Genomic DNA, 22,031 nt, shown 5'->3' on the forward strand with positions numbered 1-22,031 from the left:
CTCATTCACGTATATGAGAAATAAATGAAAACTTAATGCACTGGTGGTAATGTAAAAACCGATCAGCACCTTGAAAAAATAATATTTTCTTCTTACTACTTTCTAGCCACGAAACACATAGGTAAATCAAAAAGCATGTTATAGATTAAAATCGTTCAACGTAATTTTATTACTGCTCCGTACTTGTCAATTTCTTTAAACTGGAGATTTTTGAACAGAATTAAGGATATGACGTCAAATAACTGTCACTGCTACCAATGGAGCTAAAGGCGCGAAAATAAGCGTCTCTTTGATTTGATTTCGACTGGTTTTAAGATATTCGTTACTAAGTTTAATTGTTATTAATTGACTGCACAAGTGGCTCTTGTATCAAATTTTTATAAGATAGTCTCTAAAAAATAAGAAATTTCCAACTACAAAATGTTTTATCCGGTCGATTCCTTAAAACGGGGAGGACGATTTTATTTGTGCTGGGTCGCTGACTCTTGGCCACTGAGATTTGCAACCATAACACACAGACAACTTTGGTCTCAAGATATTAGAAGAATATGGTAATATTTTTAAGTACTAATTTATATTGCCTGTCTAATCATCTTGCTTAGTAGAAAATTTGATTACACTTTTCATTTAAATAGAATTCTAGTTTTGCCGCGAAAACTACATAAATTTTCTATTAGAAAGAAAAAATCACGAAAATCCAAAAGTAATAACAACAAATAAGTGGATACAATAAAAAGCTGTTCAGATCGATCGTGATGTAGATATTTTCTATTAAAAACGTAAGAAACGACAAACTTTGGTGTAAGTTAGAGAATGTAAAATGTAGATTGTGAGTTATCGAATTTATATTGTTTTCGCCACACTCAAAATCAAATGAATAATGATTATCATTATACTTTACAAATAGTTAACTATACATTAGTTAACTATAATATTTATATGTGAAAAAAAATTATACAAAAATATGCACTTACATATTTATAAGACTATCATTTTTATATAAAATAAATCATAGGGGAAGTTCTAATTAAGGATTGGAGTACTTTTAGTTAATACTGATAGCAAGGTTTAATGAAACAAAAACTAATTTCAAGTAACAATACTATGATTCTGTCCGCAGACTGATTGCTAAACAATGAGTAATTACTATTATATTTATATTTATTTATTATATTATTATTTATTATGCTATTTACTACTAACAGGTATTTACTCTTTGCGAAATTCTTCTGACACAGAAACAATATTTAATTTCAAAATTGAACTTACAATTTTGCCCACATCACTACTACTACTACCATCCTGTCTATTGAGGATTAACCAGCTGTTCCAATATAAACGATAGAATAAATGCTATTCCACTATAATTGAGATTTCAACTGTGTCTCAATGGATGTACCATCTATTTTGTTGTCTACCCAGGGGGAACCCACCTAACATAAGGCAAGCCATAAGCTAGTCTATACAGTTTGATGAAAATAAAAAAGTTTACCTATTTCATCATAACAAAACATAATACGTTGTCATATTCTCAAATTTTTTATTATTGTGTATATTTTGAAATGTCTTTATTCTAGTGATGATTTGATTGAAGTAATGAATAATGAATCTGGCCGACCTTCAAACAGATTTTCTCTCAGACTCAGCTCTCAGCTTATGAGGGGACTAGTAAGACTCTATCAAAGGAAGGTCACAGTTTTTCTTAGTAAGTATCCATTTATTACTTTCACTCCACAGACTAATCTTTTAGTTGACTTAATAAATAATTATCTTTTAAAATTATATGTGAGCTTTTTTTATACTTAGAGACTAATAAGTTTTGTATTAATGTATCTAAAAACATTGTTATTTATTGTTTTATTGCTTAGATGGGTGGATGAGCTCACGGCCCAATCGGTCTTAAGTGGTTACTGGAGCCCATAGACATCAACAACGTAAATGCCGCCACCCACCTTGAGATATGAGTTCTAAGTCTCAATTTTCCAGTAAAATGGAAGCTATTTGTCAACATGTGCTTAGAAAAATTCGTACCTATCTGCGGGATTCGAACACCGACTTTGTCGCATCACTCGGTATGAGCATACCGGATGTCTTATCCTTTAGGCTACGATGACTTCCAGATTAACTCATTCTTTTTACAAATAAACGAACAGGGATAATGTCTTTAAAGCACAATATTTCATTTTCAGGTGACTTGTGCATGATAAATGCTCATGTCATAAAAAATACAAACAAAAAGTAAGTAACGATAACATATTTTTACAATAATTAAACGTTACTATTTATTCATCGTTGACTAGTAGCATTGCGACCTGACAGTAGATAGTTCTAAGTAGGTACAGTAAGGCGGTCTAGATTGGAATTAATGTCTGTAGCTAAGGCAATCTGTGGGATTAAATTCATACCCGATCCTGTGGACCGAATGGTAAACAGTCGACGTCGCCCTAAACACGTCATTACGGATCCTCCCGATCCATTAACGATGCTTTTAGGTAGGTACCTCAAGCACCCGGTCACCGTCCTCGCCGAACCCGTCGCTTGCGACCAAGGGCTCGATGAGTAAATTAATGCCAGCCCACTGCGTTTCTCGCCGGATCTTCTCAGCGGGTCGCGTTTCCGATCCGGTGGTATATTCTGCGAAGCACTGCTCTTGCTAGGGTCAGTGTTAGCAGCACTTCCGATTTGAGTGCCGTGAGCTCACCTACACGCTAGGGTGAAGCTGAAATAACCTCTCAAGGCTATTAGTATTGGTGGGAAAAATAAATAGGATTAAAAACCATTACAATAATCCTTTTAACGGAATCAGGTGGAATGTGCACGATGCTTCTGATGATGAAGAAAGACCACACCGAGCTCGCCCCCGGCAACTACCGCAGCTTCTGCAGTTCGTGCTCCGTGAAGATCCAAACGAACAAAGAATCGAAGAACTTATTCAGGTAAAATTTAATGTTATGGCACGTTCATTAGGTCGTAGCAAGAATCATAGACAAATATTTCCTGTGTTTAAAATAAGTTTTCAATGTGAATTCTTACAATTTTGGTTATCTAATAGTAGTACGTATGAAGGCTAGGCTTTGTTTTTGAACTTGACGCTTTGAAGATGATTTTACATAATAATAGATCGGATGTCGTTCAAAAGCTCCGGATATGCATTTTCGTTCTTCTCTAACCGCCACCTCTACTATTAGTCCATAATATATAAAACATGCCGTATTTGAACACTCCCCGAAAACTATAACTCGTATTTACATGAAATCATATTTGATAATATATTTTATTTATTTACAAAACCACTTTGCATAGCGCGCAATGTATTGCAATAAAAAACCGGCTGGCGCGTGAAACATATCATCTCCAGGGAACGCGGCGACCGAACATTAGCTGCCTTTGCTGTTGCTTGCTTTCACGACTATGTAAGATGTTTCCATAATAATATGTTCTTTTACAGAGCAGCGGAAACGTCGTTACTAATGTTCAAGATATAACATTGAAAGAAGCAACAATACCGGTATTACAACTTCCGCAAAACGTAAGTCTATATTAAGTAACAAGTTACTTCAGTTAACCATAAAAACTCAGAATAAACAGTTGCTATCAGCCATGGCTGTTTGGCTTGCGAGATAAAAATACGTCGTGTGCCTGATGAGTAAAGTACTAAAAATGAATTATGCTAAAATTGAAAAATTTCCTACTACTTTTCGTGAAATTATATTGGTGGTAGAGCGTATTGTGATATTTCGCGGGTAGGTACCATCATCCTGGCCATTTCTGCCATGAGGTATCTTGGTTTCTTATTTATAGCCGGGACAGACTTCGATCTCAAGTTTCAAGATATTTCTTATGGACCCTTAAAACCACCTAATACCAACTGACCGTGAAATTGAATATCTATATATTAATACGCGAAGCAAAAACTTTGTACCCCTTTTTACGAAAATTGCGCGGACGGAGGAATATGAAATTTCCCACACTTATAGAGAATATGGAGGAGTGCGGAATGTAAATATTTTTTTAAATTACGCATAAAAATATAGATTAAAACAATAAAAAAACATTACACACACTACCATGTATTTAACACACACACACACACACACACACACATGCATACTATTTGTTTATTGTCAAACTTTTCTTATTGCTTAAAATCTGTGGTCAGATTGAGAATGGGTTAAATATTGTTTGTCTTTATTAATATTTGTCTAATGTTTAGTTGGCGAAGTCTGTGATTATAGAAGTTTAATAATCTTTGAGAATAGAATCATAACAAACTTATAATTTCAATTAAATTTAGTCGAATTTCGACTACCGGGAGAGGACTAGTTTCGATAACAAGACAACATTGTTTTCTGGCTACGCTAAGGCTTTATGTTGATGAGTATTTAAATTTCGGGTGCAGGTCTCATACCTTTTGGCTGAACAAATACGACCGGACTATACTTACTGGTGGTAGGACCTCTTGCGAGTCCGCGTGGGTAGGTACCACCACCCTGCCTATTTCTGCCGTGAAGCTGTAATCCGTTTCGGTTTGAAGGGCGGGGCAACCGTTATAACTATACTGAGACCTTAGAATTTATATCTCAAGGTGGGTGGCGCATTTACGTTGTAGATGTCTATGGGCTCCAGTAACCACTTAACACCAGGTGGGCTGTGAGCTCGTCCACCCATCTAAGCAATAAAAAATAAAAATAAAAACTAATTTCGACTATTATCGATGGATTTAATTTTTGGAGTTTCAGGTCTTTGCATCTCTGATGTCGTTATCTATACATATAAATAAAATTGGTGTGTCTGTTTGTAATATTGATATAGCATATTTTTACTACATGCATATGAATATATATACGGTACATACACCAAAATAACATTTTTTTATAATTTTTGTCTGTCTGTCTGTTTATTCCGGCTAATCTCTGGAACAGCTGGACCTATTTTGACGGGACTTTCACTGATAGGTAGCTGATGATATAAGGAGTAACTTAGGCTACTTTTTTTAGATTAGCTTCGCCCCGCGGCTTCACCCGTGGTACGACAATAACCGCAGGTAACATCGCGGGATTCAGCTATCAATAATAAAATTTAATGTTTCCGAAGCGAAGCGAGGGCGAGTCGCTAGTATCAACTAAAAGAAAGAAAAAAAGCGCAACTGTTATTCCATTTTTAAAGCTAATTAAAAACTGTCATGAGGTGTAGCCCTTTGTCTCGTTGAATATTTGTCAAAATATATAAAATTAAAAAACACCGCTATAGCTTTGGGGTGAGATAAATGGGAATGACGTCCCGACCATTTAAACGCTCTCGCGGATGCGGTCCGCGAGTGTTCGGCATACCATGAGCACAAATTGCTTAATTCGTTTAATATTTCGATGGTGGTGAATGGAAAGTTTGCATTAAGTTACTCAATTTTATTAATGTTTACTTGGTCCTCGCATGCCTAATGGAATTCAACTCTTAAATTTTACATCAGGATAACTTCGGCGACGAGAATCAGGATGTAGCGCTTCAGCTGCTGACAGATCGTACTCTCGAAATGATGCTGCAAGCGGACGGCTCCGCGGCGCAGCACAGCGGGCTGGATCTGCCGCTCGACTCTACCGATAAATCCCACGACAAATCTCGTCTGCCAGTCGACCCTCAAATGGAGAGGATCTCGGAGTTAAACGTATCCATGTTTGGTAGAGGTGGGTATAAGAAATCTATATATATATATAAATGAATTGCTGTTCGTCTCGCTAAAACTCGAGAACGGCTGGACCGATTTGGCTAATTTTGGTCTTGAATTATTTGCGGAAGTCCAGAGAAGGTTTAAAGGTAGATAAATATGAAAATGCTCAGAATTAAATAAAAAATTACAATTTTGTTTTTCCTTTAATGTGTCCCCCCCGTCGGACCGATTCCTTTTGTTTGTTTTAAGTTTATTTTATACAAAAGCTTAGGTCTTTTATTTATCGATTGAGGCACTACAAAGTCTGCCGGATCAGCTAGTAAAAAATAAAAATAAACATAAAAAGGAATGTATTCATTTACCTTATCTTCGTTCGAATCAGAATCACGTCGCTCTTAATCTGAGCCACGGTCGACGGGTCCTTGTGGAACATAAACACAATCATCTTTTTATTTTAAAAATAATCGTTTAAAAATACTAACAAAATACGCTTTTATAGAAAATTCAACTAAAAAATAGAAAAAGCGTGGGGTGTTTTTCAGGTTATTATCAAAATAACCCTTCTACTCATATCTGTTCATAAAATATTTATAACTACTGATATCATGCACCCCACGCTTTTTTTTACAATAAAATCATTTTTTCTTACACTATTTTTAATTCAAATTTATTAAAATTTATTTTCTTTTTTTTTAGTTGGATTTTCTATAAAAGCGTATTTTGTCAGTTTTTTTAAACTACATATTATTAATTTTTCATTTTTAGTTGAATGTCAACTTTTTCAATTTCTTTTTAATACTAAATTGTCATCAGTCCTTAACAAGTATACCAAATTTCGAGTTAATCCGACGTTTTGAAGGGGGTCAAAATCATATTCTAAGATTCCGTTACATACTAAAGATACTAACATACATACGTCTGAAGATAATAAACGCGTATTAAAATCATTTAAACCAACTATGAAAACGACATTCACAAAATGTGTTGGAACATTTTGATACTTACCTAATTAATTCAACACACCTTAGACTTTAGACAAAAAAATACTCTTATTTTTCCACCCACTCGTAAATATATCCCAACTTGACATAGTATGGTTGCGTTACTTGAAATATGAGGAGCTTCAAATCGAAGTATACAATTTTTGTTACCTATTTGTGATTTTAGTTTCTGCCGAAGGAGCTTTGCTTGGCCCCGAAATTGCGCCAGGTAAGTTATTTGACGTAAATTACATCAATACTATCACTATTAATGTTATAAATGAGAAATTGAATTAGTTACAATTTCAAGTCTTAACTAATTATAACTAAAATCATCATGAAATATTTATAGAGTAACTTTAAAAAATACATTATTCCCCCAAAAAAAAATGTTACATTAACAAGAGCAAAGCCGCATGTAAATTCTAGTATATTAATTAATTATTTAGGTGATTAAAAAAATCTAACAACGTAATCTCTTAAACGAAATTATAAATGTAAAGCGTTTACGTACCGATTTTAGTGACATTTCGGGAAAATTCCCAAGGTAGATCGACTTTAATATACTTTGAAAAGTTTTCATCTACTTCGTATTTTTTCGATTTTGATGCAGTGATTTATATAGTCTAATAAATATAGTCTGTTCGTTGGTTATTTGAACGTGTCAGTGTGTTACTTCAACTATTTCGGGATATTGCTATTATGAGATGACTACTATCATATTCTTTTCATAAATCCTCATGTTTCGAATTCCGAGGTATATTCGGGCGGGTATTCATAGTTTCTTCTTTTCTATTTGAAGATATTAAAGCTAAATTCCTTTGTAATGTGTTACAGTAGATATCTAAAGGTCACTTCTTAAAGCAGCAAACGGAAAAAAAATTAATGCTTAAAACAATAAAACAAGTCTTAAAACACCCAGATCCGTATAAAAGCTAATTTCGGTAAAAGTAAACAAAAAATAATTATTACAAATACATAGCAATTAGATTAATAATTTTTCGTTAATCCCACAGAAATTCCTGAAATTCCTGTATTCCCGATTCCTGACCTCAACATTCCTCAAACGGAGAAGTTAGTCTCAATGTCATCCAACGAGTACATCTTTAAGAAAAAAAATCATCCCATCCTTTAGTTCCGTCTTCCTAAATTTATTTAACCTATGATGAGTCCTTAGCAGAATCCACAATTTTGTAACACATCAAAAATTTTTCTACGCAGTGTCGAAAAGCAAAGAAGGTGGTAAAAATTATCAATTGAATATGATGCTCTATTATAGGCTGTAAATATAATACATCCAATGAATAAGCTTTTAGAAAGCTGCGAGCAGATATATGTCTACTATGATGTCGGTTCCGTTATTCTTAAAAACTTGTACAGTCAGCAACAAAATTCACAAGCTCCACATAAAATAACCCTTCAGTTCCCAATGAATCTAAAGTCTGTGTGACCAAAAAATATACATTTGAATTGGTTTGGTTGGACAGGTTTGATTTTGATTGAAAGTATGAAATTTAAAAAGTACGGTTAGCAATACACTAAAAGAATAGAATAGGATTAAAGAAGTTCTAGAAATATTTTAATATAGGAATCGTATAACATTTTTTTAAATATGAATGAAACAGTAAAAACCTAACGGAGGATGCGGTGCCTGAGCTCGCAGCGACTGAACCAAAACAAATCGAAATTAGTAATGAACAGCGAGTAATTGATGAAATCGAATTAGAAGTAAGCCATATTTACGATATACCTATAAACTTAAATTTTACTGTTATGTCTTTAGTTTAGTTTAGAATCAGTGAAGTATGTCTGCTACACAAAAACATGTGTCGATATAAAATCAAGATTGTTACTGGTGGTAGGACCTCTTGTGAGTCCGCACGGGTAGGTACCACCGCCCTGGCTATTTTACCACGAAGCAGTCACGCGTACTGATTTGAAGGTTGGAAAAGCTGTTTCACTATACGATTAAGACATACCTCATGTCCCGAGGTTAATGGTGGTATTCACGCTGTGATTATTGATGGGTTACGTGACACTAAATCGACCGTGAGCTCGAAAGAGCTTTCCTAGCAAGCGAAAAAGAGTTCCTAGTGAGCGAAAAAGTTTTCCTATTTTTTGGTTGGGTTTTCATCCTACCAATTAATCGTAGCGTCAAAGTATCAATTTATCTAATCTATATTAAAAGCGCTTCGTAGTACATTTGAACTCTGTTCTCATAATACACGTTTAATCGTCACAGGAATTAGAAGAACTAGAGCCACAAACAAAAAGACGCAGAATTAAGAATAAGTTAATAGTCGATAAGAAAATAAAACTCGGAGGAAATTTACTTCGCGCTAGAATAGAAAACCCGGCGGTGGAGTTGAGATGCGAGGTAGTTGCTGCGGTTTTTGTAATTATCACCAGCGTTACAATAGCTACCGTTACGGTTTAAGCTCGTGTTTGTCATTTCCATTTTATTAGTTTTTAATACTTTACGTTTAATTAGGCTTAGATTAGTGCGCCTGTACAACAAAATCCCACAAGATGTTCAGAACCTACATACACATAGGTTTAAGAAAACTATTAAAGAACATCTGTCCAATAAAGCTTACTATAAAGTCAATGATTATCTAGAAGATTGCACAAAGTGGGAATGAGTTGCTCGCTCCGGGCATTACGATATTGTAATAATTTTTACGTTATAATACTGTATGTAAAAATGAATATTTAAAAAAAATCTAATATTAAAAAAAAAACCTAATATTAAAAAAAAAAGACATGCCCGCTGAGTTTCTTGCCAATTCTTCTCAGGACGGAGGCTAGTTCTTGTGAATTGGCGGTAGTTCTTTTGACGTTCAACAAGTGTATACTTTTATTTATGTTGTATAAAAAAAATTTGATTTGATTTGAGATACCAGTCGCGAAAACCAAAAAAAGAAAATACCATATTACTAAAAATTTCAAATATAGAATTAGTATCTGACGGAATCATACTGGAACAAATACGATTATAACACGACATAAATTAATTGCATTTGAGATGCGTAATAGTTTTACGGTGATATAATAATATGCACTATATCTTAGGTACATCGGCTTGCTCTCTTAAATCATTCATTTTAAATTTTCAAATCACATTTTCGTCATAAGCTCTTTCAACAAATCAACACATTTTTCCAAACAAACTTACGAACTGCTGTAGGCTCTTCTCTAATAGGCTTTAGACCTAACATCTAATCATAAATTAACTATCTAATCATAAATAAATATATATATAAATGAAATTTTGAAGTCGTCGTAGCCTAAGGGATAAGACGTCCGGTGCATTGGTGTTGAGCGATGCGCCGGTGTTCGAATCTCAGGCGGGTACCAATTTTTCTAATGAAATATGTACTCGGCAAATGTTCACGATTGACTTCCACGGTGAAGGAATAACATCGTGTAATAAAATTGAAACCCGCAGAATTATAATTTGCGTAATTACTGGTGGTAGGACCTCTTGTGAGTCCGCACGGTTAGGTACCACCGCCCTGCCTATTTCTGCTGTGAAGCAGTAATGCGTTTCGGTTTGAAGGGTGGGGCAGCCGTTGTAACTATACTGAGACCTTACAACTTATATCTCAAGGTGGGTGGCGCATTTACGTTGTAGATGTCTATGGGCTCCAGTAACCACTTAACAACAGGTGGGCTGTGAGCTCGTCCACCCATCTAAGCAATAAAAAAAAAAAAAAAAGAATTGCTGTTCGTTAGTCTCGCTAAAACTTGAGAACGGCTGGACCGGTCTGGCTGATTTTGATCTTAAATTATTTGTAGAAGTCCAGAGAAGGTTTAAATAAATGTGAAAATGCTCGGAATTAGATGAAAATAACAATTTTGTTTTCCCTCTGTTGTGTCCCCCGTCGGACAGCGATTCCTTTTGTTTGTTTTAAGTTTATTTTATACAAAAGCTTATGTCTTTTATTTATCGATTGAGGCACTACGAAGTCTGCCGGGTCAGCTAGTATCGCATAAAATATTATCAATCGATGCCTACCCTCAATACTTTAATGTAAAACTGCAACTGAATTTTTACATGATTTTCGTACTACCCCCGTGCAGGACAGTTCAGACGACATTATAGAGATCCGCACGCCTTGGGACATACTTTTTCGGACACCGAGTCACGTTGGCGGTAAACCACGATCAAACTTTTCTTTGAAGCTAACAAGACTCTACGTAAGGAACCTGGGGCCGGTTGCTGGAAGACCATACGCTGATAGAGAAATGGAGGTAAAGTTATTGAATGTAAAGAATATTGAATCTCAAAGGGAAACAACTGTCCAAATACCATAATTTTAAGTTTAATGAGCGAATGATACCTAAAGTTTCATCAAAATCGATTCATTGGTTTTTATTTGATGCCTCAACGAATAACCGAACTAATCCTCTGTACTATTTCATTGTGTTTATCTGAAATGTACACGAAGTTTTGTATTACAACGAGGAAGTAGGTAGGAATGAGTGCAAACATTTGAAAATTATTCTATTATATATATTTAGAGAACAAAATGGCTCCTGTATGAAAGGTTAAAAAAAACTATCTTGTATAGTTGCATATTATAAAATCAATCACCTAACAGTGAGCACGGTGTGGAAATGAGATGTTCACTTCGGACCTATTTATTGTATCTATATAAATAGGGCTTGCTCCTCTGGTTCTTCTCAGGGTTGTTAATTTTTTAATCAATGGTAGAGATGACAGACTTCAATTATTTAACATATTTATATACATTGTTTTAAATATATACATTTACATATATATACATTATTTTATAGTTATTTAACAAATTATATACGTTATTTAACATTTGTATTGTATTAGTAATGGCAAATTCTAGATTTAGAAAAACAGTTATAAGCACGAGACTATTTGTTACCGATACGTCGATAGCAAAATAGACAAAACTATGATGAAATACACTGTTTTTTATAGTTAATAATATGATTTTAATCTTTAAAAATTATTTGTGAACAATTATCTTTTTTTTTCCTACCGAAGCTGATGTTTTTGAGAGACCATTTTAGCGTAGTCCTGACTAGTAGGTGGGCTCACGGGGCTCAAACCTGCCTCCGGAATGGAAACGCGACCCACTAAGAAGATGCGGCGAGAAATTCAGTGGGCTGTGTCTATAGGTTAATTTACTCGCCGAGCCCTTCGTCGCAAGCGACGGGTTCGACAACAACGATGACCAGAGTGTGAACTCTGAATTCATGCTTGACTAACATACCTAACTCAAAAATGCGTTCTCTGATGATGTCAGGAGTCTTTCATACGTGCACTCTTTTGTAGGAAGCAATGCAGCGTTCTCGCCGAAGCCGCGTCAGGTCGGTGTTAGAAAGGATCGAAGAGGTAGAGGAGCCACAGCAAGGCGCGCCGCCGCATACAGAGCCGCTACACATCGAGCACGTCACCGAAACCGAAATTAACTTCACGAAAGATATGAACATCACGGAAATTGCCATAGAACAAAATTTGGATATATCTATGTTGCCAACACAAAAAATTGAGGTGCAAGCGCGTAAGAGAGTCCTCGAATGTGAAGCGGTTGAAAGTGTGAGTTTATGTGTTTTATCAAATAAAAGCTGATCAACGGCTTTGAAACGCAGAATTACTTCCAGCAATTAACATGTGGTACAGATTTTTCCTTGGAACCTTCTGGCTGAACCCTTGCTCGCCCACCTGTCCTTGTGAAACTGGAAAGGCCTTCGGGACAGCAGTAAACCCCCAATCAATAAAATATATCCTTGGCATATTGACTCTTTCACACGACCCTCTTACCTTCATACAACCCGCTGCCAGAGTGCAATTCACGGTTATACTGAAACTATTACGTTCTCTTTCATCCTCCTTAACATAAGATTCGTAAATAATCCTTAGCAGTGGATAACGCTTCATTATTCTTTAGTCTACTATATTAAAAATTGGACCAGTAGTTATTACAATATAATTATTTGAGATCGCATAAAAATTAACGTTTGTCATATCTAAAGAAAAACACTCGATTCTTTTTTATTTACAGCCAAAACGTCAACGGTCAATAGGATACGTTTCGTTCAGACAAAGCCAGCAGTTGAGAACAGAAATCACCATGGCTCTACCAGGTACAATTCTATTTTTAATTTAGACAATTCTTGTGTAAACCATAAAAAATAAAGTCTAAAAGATATTTATGTGCAGAAAATCTTATCGTGTCATGTTAATCTAGAAAGATTTAAATTAATATAACCATCGGTTAGTCAGTAAGTCACAGCGACGGTTACTGACGAGAGCGTTGTTTGTGTTCTCTCTGATGGCCGAACTGGCCGAAAAACGTATGGCCACATACATTGCACGTCGGCACTCCGGCAAAATACATTGTATTATTGACAGCCAATCGTGAGCACTGGTGAACATTTCATAAATCCTTCAAACGTGCGATTTTGAGACTGAAATTTCTAGCAAAATTATTGAATAATATCTTGTGTTTGTCTGATCAATTACAACAAAAAAACAAGCCCCACCACAAAATTTTCAGTGTGTACCTACATAAAATTTGCATTTTATAAAAAACGAGATTATTATTAATTTTGAACATCAGCTAAAAACATATTGAATAAATTGTAACTGTAAATTTAAATACGTTTAACAGATCCACAAGCTGAAAAGGAAAACGTACCAGATTTCGGACAGCAAGCGACACCGTCCTCCAGTAAACAAGCTCGGAGGAAAACGATTTTAACAGAAAACATTAGTATTTACAACGAACAACCGAAGGACAGCGAGAGGAGCGTCACGGCCATGCTGCATGAGGTCGGCCTCGCTGACGCGCAGGAGCACCCGGCGGAGCTGCACGCGGCCACCGCGCAGAGACCTCCGAGACCAGCCAGCGGGAGCTCAGAGACACCTCTAGGGAGTCTGGACCGAACTAAAGTGTCGCTAGGGGACTCTGAACAGACAACGGATTCGAAAAGATTTATTCGGTTAATAGATATATTTTATACTAGCGGCCCACTCCGGCTCCGCTCGGGTTTTTAACAAAATTTTCAACGATATTTCTTTTACACCTAGGGTTAAATTATTGAAGTTTTAGTAAGGATCCCTAATTTTTTTCGAAAAAGATTATAGCCTATGTCACTCTCGGAGCAGTATGGCTTCCGAGAGGGCCGCTCAACGGTAGACGCGATCCTTCGCGTGCGGGCCCTCTCGGATGAGGCCGTTTCCGGGGGTGGGGTGGCTTTGGCGGTGTCACTCGATATCGCCAATGCGTTCAACACCCTGCCCTGGTCCGTGATAGGGGGGGCGCTGGAACGACACGGAGTGCCCCCCTACCTTCGCCGGCTGGTGGGTTCCTACTTGGAGGACAGATCGGTCACGTGTACCGGACACGGTGGGATCGTGCACCGGTTCCCGGTCGTGCGCGGTGTTCCACAGGGGTCGGTGCTCGGCCCTCTTTTGTGGAATATCGGGTATGACTGGTTGCTGAGGGGTGCCCTCCTCCCGGGCCTGAGCGTAATCTGTTACGCAGACGACACGTTGGTCGTGGCCCGGGGGGGGAGTTTTGCTGAGTCTGCCCGTCTTGCTACGGCTGGGGTGGCGCATGTCGTCGGCAAAATCAGGAGATTGGGCCTCGACGTGGCGCTCAGTAAATCCGAGGCCATGTGGTTCCACAGGCCCCGGAGAGTGCCACCTGTCGATGCCCATATCGTGGTTGGAGGCGTCCGTACCGTCGGGGTGCAGTTGAAGTACCTCGGCCTCATTCTAGACAGTCGTTGGACCTTCCGTGCTCACTTTCAGAATCTGGTCCCTCGTTTGTTGGGGGTGGCCGGCGCGTTAAGCCGGCTCCTTCCCAATGTTGGGGGGCCTGACCAGATGACGCGCCGTCTCTATACAGGGGTGTTGCGATCAATGGCCCTATACGGGGCGCCCGTGTGGGGCCAGTCCCTGGCCGTGAGGGTAGCGAAGCTGCTGCAACGGCCGCAACGCACCATCGCGGTCAGGGTCATCCGTGGTTATCGCACCATCTCTTTCGAGGCGGCGTGTGTACTAGCTGGGACGCCGCCTTGGGTCCTGGAGGCGGAGGCGCTCGCTGCTGACTATCAGTGGCGGGCTGACCTTCGTGTCCGGGGCGTGGCGCGTCCCAGCCCCAGTGTGGTCAGAGCGCGGAAGGCCCAATCTCGGCGGTCCGTGCTGGAGTCATGGTCCAGACGGCTGGCCGATCCTTCGGCTGGTCGTAGGACCGTCGAGGCGATTCGCCCGGTTCTTGTGAACTGGGTGAATCGTGACAGAGGACGCCTCACTTTCCGGCTCACGCAGGTGCTCACTGGGCATGGTTGCTTCGGTGAATTCCTGCACCGGATCAGAGCCGAGCCGACGGCAGGGTGCCACCATTGCGAAGTCGAGCATCGCCTTCCACGACTCGTCGTCACCGAGCATCGATGCCACAACACTCGGCAACGACAAGTCGTTTTCTATTTTTGCGAGTTGGACACGGCGGAGCACACGCTCGTCGCCTGCCCCCCATGGGAGGGGTTCGTGGAAGGCGATGTTCGACTTCTGCGAGTGCACCATCTCGCAGAAGGAGGCGGCGGGGCGCGTGAGAGACGCACAGGCCCGCCGCCGTCGAGCGGGGGCCAGGGAGGCGGATATCGCCCAAGCCCTGGCCCTCTAAGTGTTTCGGGTCCCCTCACATGTCGGCCTGGGGACCGGCGAAGGGGGCCTAAGAAGACGACGTGCAAGCTGCTCTGCACGCGTTTTATGCATGAGCATCCGGGTGATGGAAGGCCGGCTATCCTTAACCCACGCTGGTTCTGATCCAGCGGGGTATTCCGTAGGATAGACCATTCTAACCGGCACCATCTAGGCGGGCTTCGGATAGCCTGCCGACCGAGAGGGCTGGTGGTCGTGGCGCCGATGACCGCCAGTCCGGCGTCCCGAGGGGGAGGGTGATGGGAGAGATGCTCCGCACTAAACGCTTCACTTTCCCCCCTTTGCCTTTTCATGAGTTTTGTCTCATGCGAGGTTTGGACGTTGGTTGTTGAGAGACAGGAGGTTTTAGTCGGTTCGACTCCGACATGCCCCGCCCTCCATTCCCAGTGAAGGGCGGAAGTCCGGCGATTTCCTCCTGACAAAAAAAAAGCCTATGTCACTCGGGATTAGTGTAACTTCCAAAAAGTGAAAGAATTTTTCAAATCGGTCAGTAGTTTCGGAGCCTATTCAATACAAACAAACCAACAAATCTTTCCTCTTTATAATATTAGTATAGATTTCGATATAGACAGGTGATTCAATCTAATCTAATTTTAGCGTTGATAAAAAAAAACATAACGGCACTCTTACACCGCTATTGAAGTCATCGTGGCCTAAAGGATAAGACGTCCGGTGCAATCGTATCTAGCGGTGCACCGGTGTTCGAATCCCGCAGGCGGGTACCAATTTTTCTAATGAAATACGTACTCAATAAATGTTCACGAATGACTTCCACGGTGAAGGAATAACATCGTGTAGTAAAAATTAAACCCGGAAAAATATAATTTGAGTAATTACTGGTGGTAGGACCTCTTGTGAGTTCGCACGGGTAGATACCACTACCCTGCCTATTTCTGCCGTGAAGCAGTAAATCGTTTCGGTTTGAAGGATGGAGCAGCCGTTGTAATTATACTAAGACCTGAGAACTCATATCTCAAGGTGGGTGGCGGCATTTACGTTGTAGATGTTTATGGGCTCCAGTAACCACTTTACACCAGGTGGGCCGAAAGCTCGTCCACCCATCTATAAATAAAATGAGTAACTCCCCGATAACTTTGAAACCTCTTAAGACGAAATTGCACTAGAACCAAAAAAATTGTAATTATTACAGTTTAGTTAGTATTTCTAAGGATTTCAAGAGGCTTCATTTTTTTTAATGCTAAATTCCTAATTTTTTTTTAAGACTAAACAATTTTTTGAATATTATAATAAAATGTGCAATAAACGTATATTTAATTCAATAGATAATGTTTAAGCTCCGTATCGTCATTAAAATAATTTCGACATAAACTTCTGAAACATAAACGACAGGACAAATAGAACAGTTTCTCATAGAGTATATCTCAAAATTGCAGAGACCAGTGGGGTACTGAAGGAACTATGATAAAAATTCTAAAGCATATAAAAGCCGGACTCCTCCCTATTACCGTGACGAGCCTCGTAATCAAAGGGCCGCTCGTTCCCGGATACAAGAAAATAATTGCTGCCCGCTGTTTCGCGTCTTTGCTCAGTGAGTACTTTCAAATTAGAACATTATTTATACATATTATGTAGAATAGGGATCGCAGCGCATAAAGTAAAACTTCCAATGTTCTAAAGTCTTCTGTTATAATAATAATTAAAAATTAATTAACGTATTCGTCGCCATCTTCCTTTTCTCTGTCATTCCGTCTGCCATTTTATTTTCCCTTTCTTTCCGTTTTTTTCTCACTCACATCTTAACGCTCCGTTCCGCACTCTTTTCATACGTTCCATTCTTACCAATCGTACACATATATTACGTTTGTTGCATACATAATAATATATCTTTTCATAATAGTAAATAATAATCTTAAGTTTGTTAGGTCTTTAGAAAAAAAAGTAATTTAAAATTGTTTTCAGAATTGAAACAACATGGCTTCATCAAGATTATAAAAGATATAAATACTTTAGAAGTATGCGATATTATGTTAGGATCAAAGTTTGAGTGAATTTTTTGATAAAAAAAATATTATACACAATTTTATTTAGTTGTTAAGTAGATACAGAATACTGTATAACATTGAATGTTCTATTGAAACAATTCATAGATGTTCATTAATTTGTTATGTCCATGACTATTTTTAATTTTATTGTAACTGTTTGTATTCTATACTTTTATTGTTGAATTTGTAGAAATAAAAGATTTAGTTTGATTGAACGATTTATTTTAATATTTTTTTTATAATAATGATATGATTTCTATACAACTTTACAGGAGTCATCAACTAGATTCAAGTCAACTAGATAATTTATGAGTAGGTATCTTAAAAATAGATATTTACTTAATTACAAATAATAATAGCGTAAACGAAAGCTGTACAATAGTTGACTTAATTTTAAATAATAATTAGCATACTTAGATTTAGATAAAATACAGTCATTTTACATTTATAGAATTGGAATATTATCAGTTATCTAAATATACTTATGTATAGTCGGATTTTTAATTAGACGAAGCCACCTGACAGTAGCTAATGTCACTTTGTGAAATAATGTTGCTATATTTAAAGTAATAGTGATGCGTTCAGTTCTCGTTCAATCACATAAATGAACAATGAGTGTGAAGAGTTAATCATTAATTTCAAACTATAAAAGAATATTATTTATATTTTACAATAAAATTGTATTAAAGTGATCCAATATAATAATATGTTACTAGTAGTATGTAACTACAATCATTTTTTTTATTTTCATTACCTATGTACCTATAATTGTTATATTTTATACATCTATAGTTTCAACTATATGATGCATTGGAAATAGGACAGTCTTACAAGCTTCCTCGCAACGTTTTTCTTAATGTTTAAAACACTCGGTATTCAGTACAGGTAGATACCATAGGAACATAATGTTTCGTCGAAAACTCGTTGGTATGTACAAAGCACGGCTAAAATTCGAACCCCGTGCCCGATATCGGCAGTTCGGCACACTAACTATTCACTAGACAATCGAGGCAATTTCATTAATTCAGGAGTTTTTTCAATCGTTCACTTTGTCACAACACTATTTTTATTTCATGAAAAACTGACAACCCAGTAAACGTCAGTTTACTTCGTCTAATAAAAAATCCGACTATAGTAGATACCTTTATACAGGATTGATTTAAACAAAAAAAATTTTTAAAAGCTATGGAGTATCTCTATAACGATATAATATGTATTTATACAAAATCAGTCTCCTACTATTTGTTACCGAGCTTCGCCGCGTGAAAACTGTAATAATACTAACAAGTTATTGAAATCAATTTACAAATCAAAAGGCAGTCGTGTGTTGCCACAACAGGACGTTCAGAGTTGGACGTTTAGAATATTTTCAATGTTAATTATTACAATATCTACAATAAACACGAGTGATGTCTTTATAAGTAAGTTAACTGCTAAAGTCGGCTATACTCACAGTACTCACAGACAAGAAACAATCTCATGCACGCTTTAGTGTTTCACAGCCTTTCTACAGTCGTCCCAAGCGTTCAGTTACAGTCTGCTTGCACAGGCTTAGGAATGACATTAATATATTTAGGATAAATAGCTACCGTAATTTTCACAAATCTTAAACATTATAACATTTTTATACTATCCGCGTTCCGCCCCAATAACGACGACGATGATGTTGATTATCATAATAAACCTAATTATATTTCGAACCGTTTCGTGTGTAACTAAGCCGTTTTATGCAAAAGAAATTAATTTCTCATTAAATTGATCTTTATTAAAAACCAAATATAAATATTATCCCAATTTCATTAATAAAACCCATTCGTGCAAGTATATAAGAACATACGTTTTCTTACTCGTTCAACAAAGAGAGTGAGTGCACTATAATATTTATTATTGAGTGCTTGATATTTTCAACAAAGATCCATACAATATAATGAATAATAAACAATATAATATGGTGACATCAAATACCACAGCACAATCCATGCAAGCGTATAACTAAGTATTGCTCGTCGTACGAGAGAAATCAATTGTGCAGAGTCGTTTAGCAGCTGTCAATATCAAAACAAGCGCTACAACACTTACATGAACGAAACAGTTCGGCGCGCGTACCCAGCGGGTGAACTGTATGATATTATCCAGGATTTATACTTTAAAAGATCTCGGCCTCAGAGTCTTTGTCTCATGATCGTAGTGCCAGACTTCTCTCGTTTTACTAGATCAAATGACTAATTTGAGTGACATTATATTGATTGCTGACGACAGTGAGCGTTTAACTCGACAGAAAGAAATCAAGTTACGCGTGTAAAAATTTAGAAAGTATGCTTTAAAAACGTGATTTAAAATACAAAAGTTTGACCTCGAATTTTTTATGCCGGATGTAAAATAATCATTCCCGTAAAAGAAGATTGATCGTAACGCAAGAGATTCGCAACATCATACTTTAAAAAAATCGCTACTATTTTTTTTGTACGGCACGCTTATTGTGAACTAAAATTCAGAATTGAAAAATTCATTCAAATTCAACGATCGCGACTCTTGAAGCGTGCAAACGTAGCACGCTCGGCGCTGATCTTATCACAAAGTAAATTATGTTCTTGGATGCGAGCCAAGCAACAATGTGTACGTGTTACGCATTTGCATTAAGTTTATTAAAAAATTGTAAAACGAGCTCGTACTTTTAGAGCAGCTGCATATGAAAAGAACCCATGAACAGAGCGAATATAGCGCACCCTAAACATAGTTGTGTTTATTTTGCTCTTCGTAAAAATAACTCCAGTTAACCCACAATTCAACAAACGCGAGATTAAACTATAATAGTATTTTTAATCACGTTCACGACTCGCAAAAACCTCAGGGAATTCTCTACATTTTAGAGCGGCTGCATGTGAAAAGAATCCATGAACAGAGCAAATATAGCGCACCCTAGACATAGTTGCGTTATTTTTGCTCTTCATAAAAATAACTCCAGTGCGCTTAGTGCGAGTTTCTTAACGTTCTCGATAGCGATAAAAGTTAAGCCAATTTTGTATACAATTGGAACAACGCCAATAGCGGCATACGTACGCAAACGATCCCATTCCATACAAATATGAGCTAACTTTTACGCTATCGAGAATGTTAAAAAAACTCGCACTAAGCACACAGATAACCCACTGACTCGCAAAAGCTTGAGGGACATTTTCTACAGTAAAAGTCGGGCCGATCAAGCCAGATAGTCTACAGTAAAAGTCGGGCCGATCAAGCGAGAGAGTCGACCTCGAAGTCTCCGTCGTCAGCATAGCGCATGCTCTCGAAGTAGAGCTGCGGGCGGCCGCTCCACAGCTCGATGGAGTCGGGGTCGGCGCTGAGCAGCTCGGCGGCCAGCGAGCGCGCGGCGGGCAGGCGCGGCTCGAGGCGGGCGAGCCGACGCACGTACTCCCACGCCACCTCCCACTCCGCGCTCGAGCCGCTCTGTACAAACGCCTCACGTTATAATACGATCAAACATAACGTATACGAATGCCAATTTTCAACATTGGCTGTCGTCAAATTACTCATCCTAATTACGATTAGCAAGAAAACCACTTTCGATTAAAAAAAATATATTGAAGCTATGATTGTGTTAAAAATTCCATTAATGAGGTTTTCTTTTGTAATTTGATCGCATTATACGTGCCGGGTATATTCACTGCGACACTCGTCAACTGTCGATCGTTGCTCGTCTCCCACTTATTTCGTATAATCACTAATCGACTTTAATCCCACACACGCGTGATTGATATTAGTTTAAATTACACTTGAACAAAAACTATACAAACTAATCGATATTTTTATGAATGGCGTCAAAAAATAAAGCAACGATCGACACTTACAACAAAAAAGTGTAAATATTATTTTATGTGGTTTCTAAGTAGTTTATCAACCGTGTCTTTTTTTACTTTAGCAAGTGTGCATGTGTTTATTGTGTAAGTCCTAAAAAAGTTAAAACATTATTGCCATGTGAGAGCTTCTGTTGTGTTTTTTTTTATTTAATCATTATTTCTTATTATGCCACTATGTCAATACAAATAGCAAATAAACTAACAAAAAACTAGCAGTTGATAATTGTGGCAAAAATAATAATAATAATAATGCACTTACCGCTTACGCAAAACAATGGTTTTTTATTAAAAACAAACATAACAGTCAATATTATTTCCGTTTTTGTGTAGTTCAAATGAATTGCAAAACATGATATGAATATTATTTCAACATAAAACACATAAGTAACCCCACGCCAATAGTGCAAAATGATAAAATTGTCGTTCGCGGAGCTTACAATTTATTACATTGTAAATTCTAATGGCTTTCCACGAACGTCAATTTTTACAAGTGTTATCTTAATTAATTTATTAATAACATAAATCAATGGATGAGACGATAAGCATTCTGTTCGGCGCAAAAATCAAACGAACGATATTAAGTACCAGAAAAACGTGAGTCATGCAAGCTAAAAGAAATTAATGCTTCATTCTGGAAACGCAACTACAAGGGTAAGTTTTAAATAATACGCATCGTATTCACATGTATGTTACGTTTCACTGTTTCGTACTAGCCGGCCACATCGCGACTACTGCGCTACAGCACAGTCGCACGCGCGCTCTTTGCGGTTCGCGGGACCCAAAACAGCGTATCTAAACAAAATTATATAAATAATA

General features: G+C 37.6%; 2 protein-coding genes across 6 annotated transcripts in view; one reads left to right on the forward strand and one right to left on the reverse strand.

Annotated features, from left to right (window-relative positions):
* Positions 1 to 420: 420 nt before the first annotated feature.
* LOC114243024 (uncharacterized) lies at positions 421 to 17,573 on the forward strand. Its single transcript, XM_028174387.2, has 16 exons — positions 421 to 551; positions 1,578 to 1,705; positions 2,190 to 2,238; positions 2,807 to 2,936; positions 3,449 to 3,529; positions 5,468 to 5,681; positions 6,833 to 6,874; positions 7,662 to 7,719; positions 8,271 to 8,373; positions 8,888 to 9,022; positions 10,729 to 10,899; positions 11,960 to 12,223; positions 12,690 to 12,771; positions 13,299 to 13,629; positions 16,750 to 16,904; positions 17,276 to 17,573. The coding sequence occupies exons 1-16, from the start codon at positions 421 to 423 to the stop codon at positions 17,362 to 17,364; spliced, it is 2,163 nt and encodes a 720-aa protein (XP_028030188.2). The 3' UTR covers positions 17,365 to 17,573.
* Positions 17,564 to 22,031, reverse strand: part of jvl (javelin-like) — a 68,071-nt gene continuing 63,603 nt past the window's right edge. For 2 of the 5 annotated variants that reach the window (XR_003624683.2, XM_028174549.2), the window contains exon 8: positions 17,564 to 22,007. Coding sequence is in view for 4 of the 5 variants with exons in the window: in XM_028174549.2 (XP_028030350.2) it covers positions 21,912 to 22,007 (96 nt within the window). In the remaining variant the exon portion in view is untranslated. The remainder of the gene's footprint in view (positions 22,008 to 22,031) is intronic. The other 3 variants (XM_089731842.1, XM_028174548.2, XM_028174550.2) reach the window with 2 other exon arrangements.

Source organism: Bombyx mandarina, chromosome 12, assembly GCF_030267445.1.
Source record: "Bombyx mandarina strain Sakado chromosome 12, ASM3026744v2".
NCBI classification, from domain to species: domain Eukaryota; kingdom Metazoa; phylum Arthropoda; class Insecta; order Lepidoptera; family Bombycidae; genus Bombyx; species Bombyx mandarina.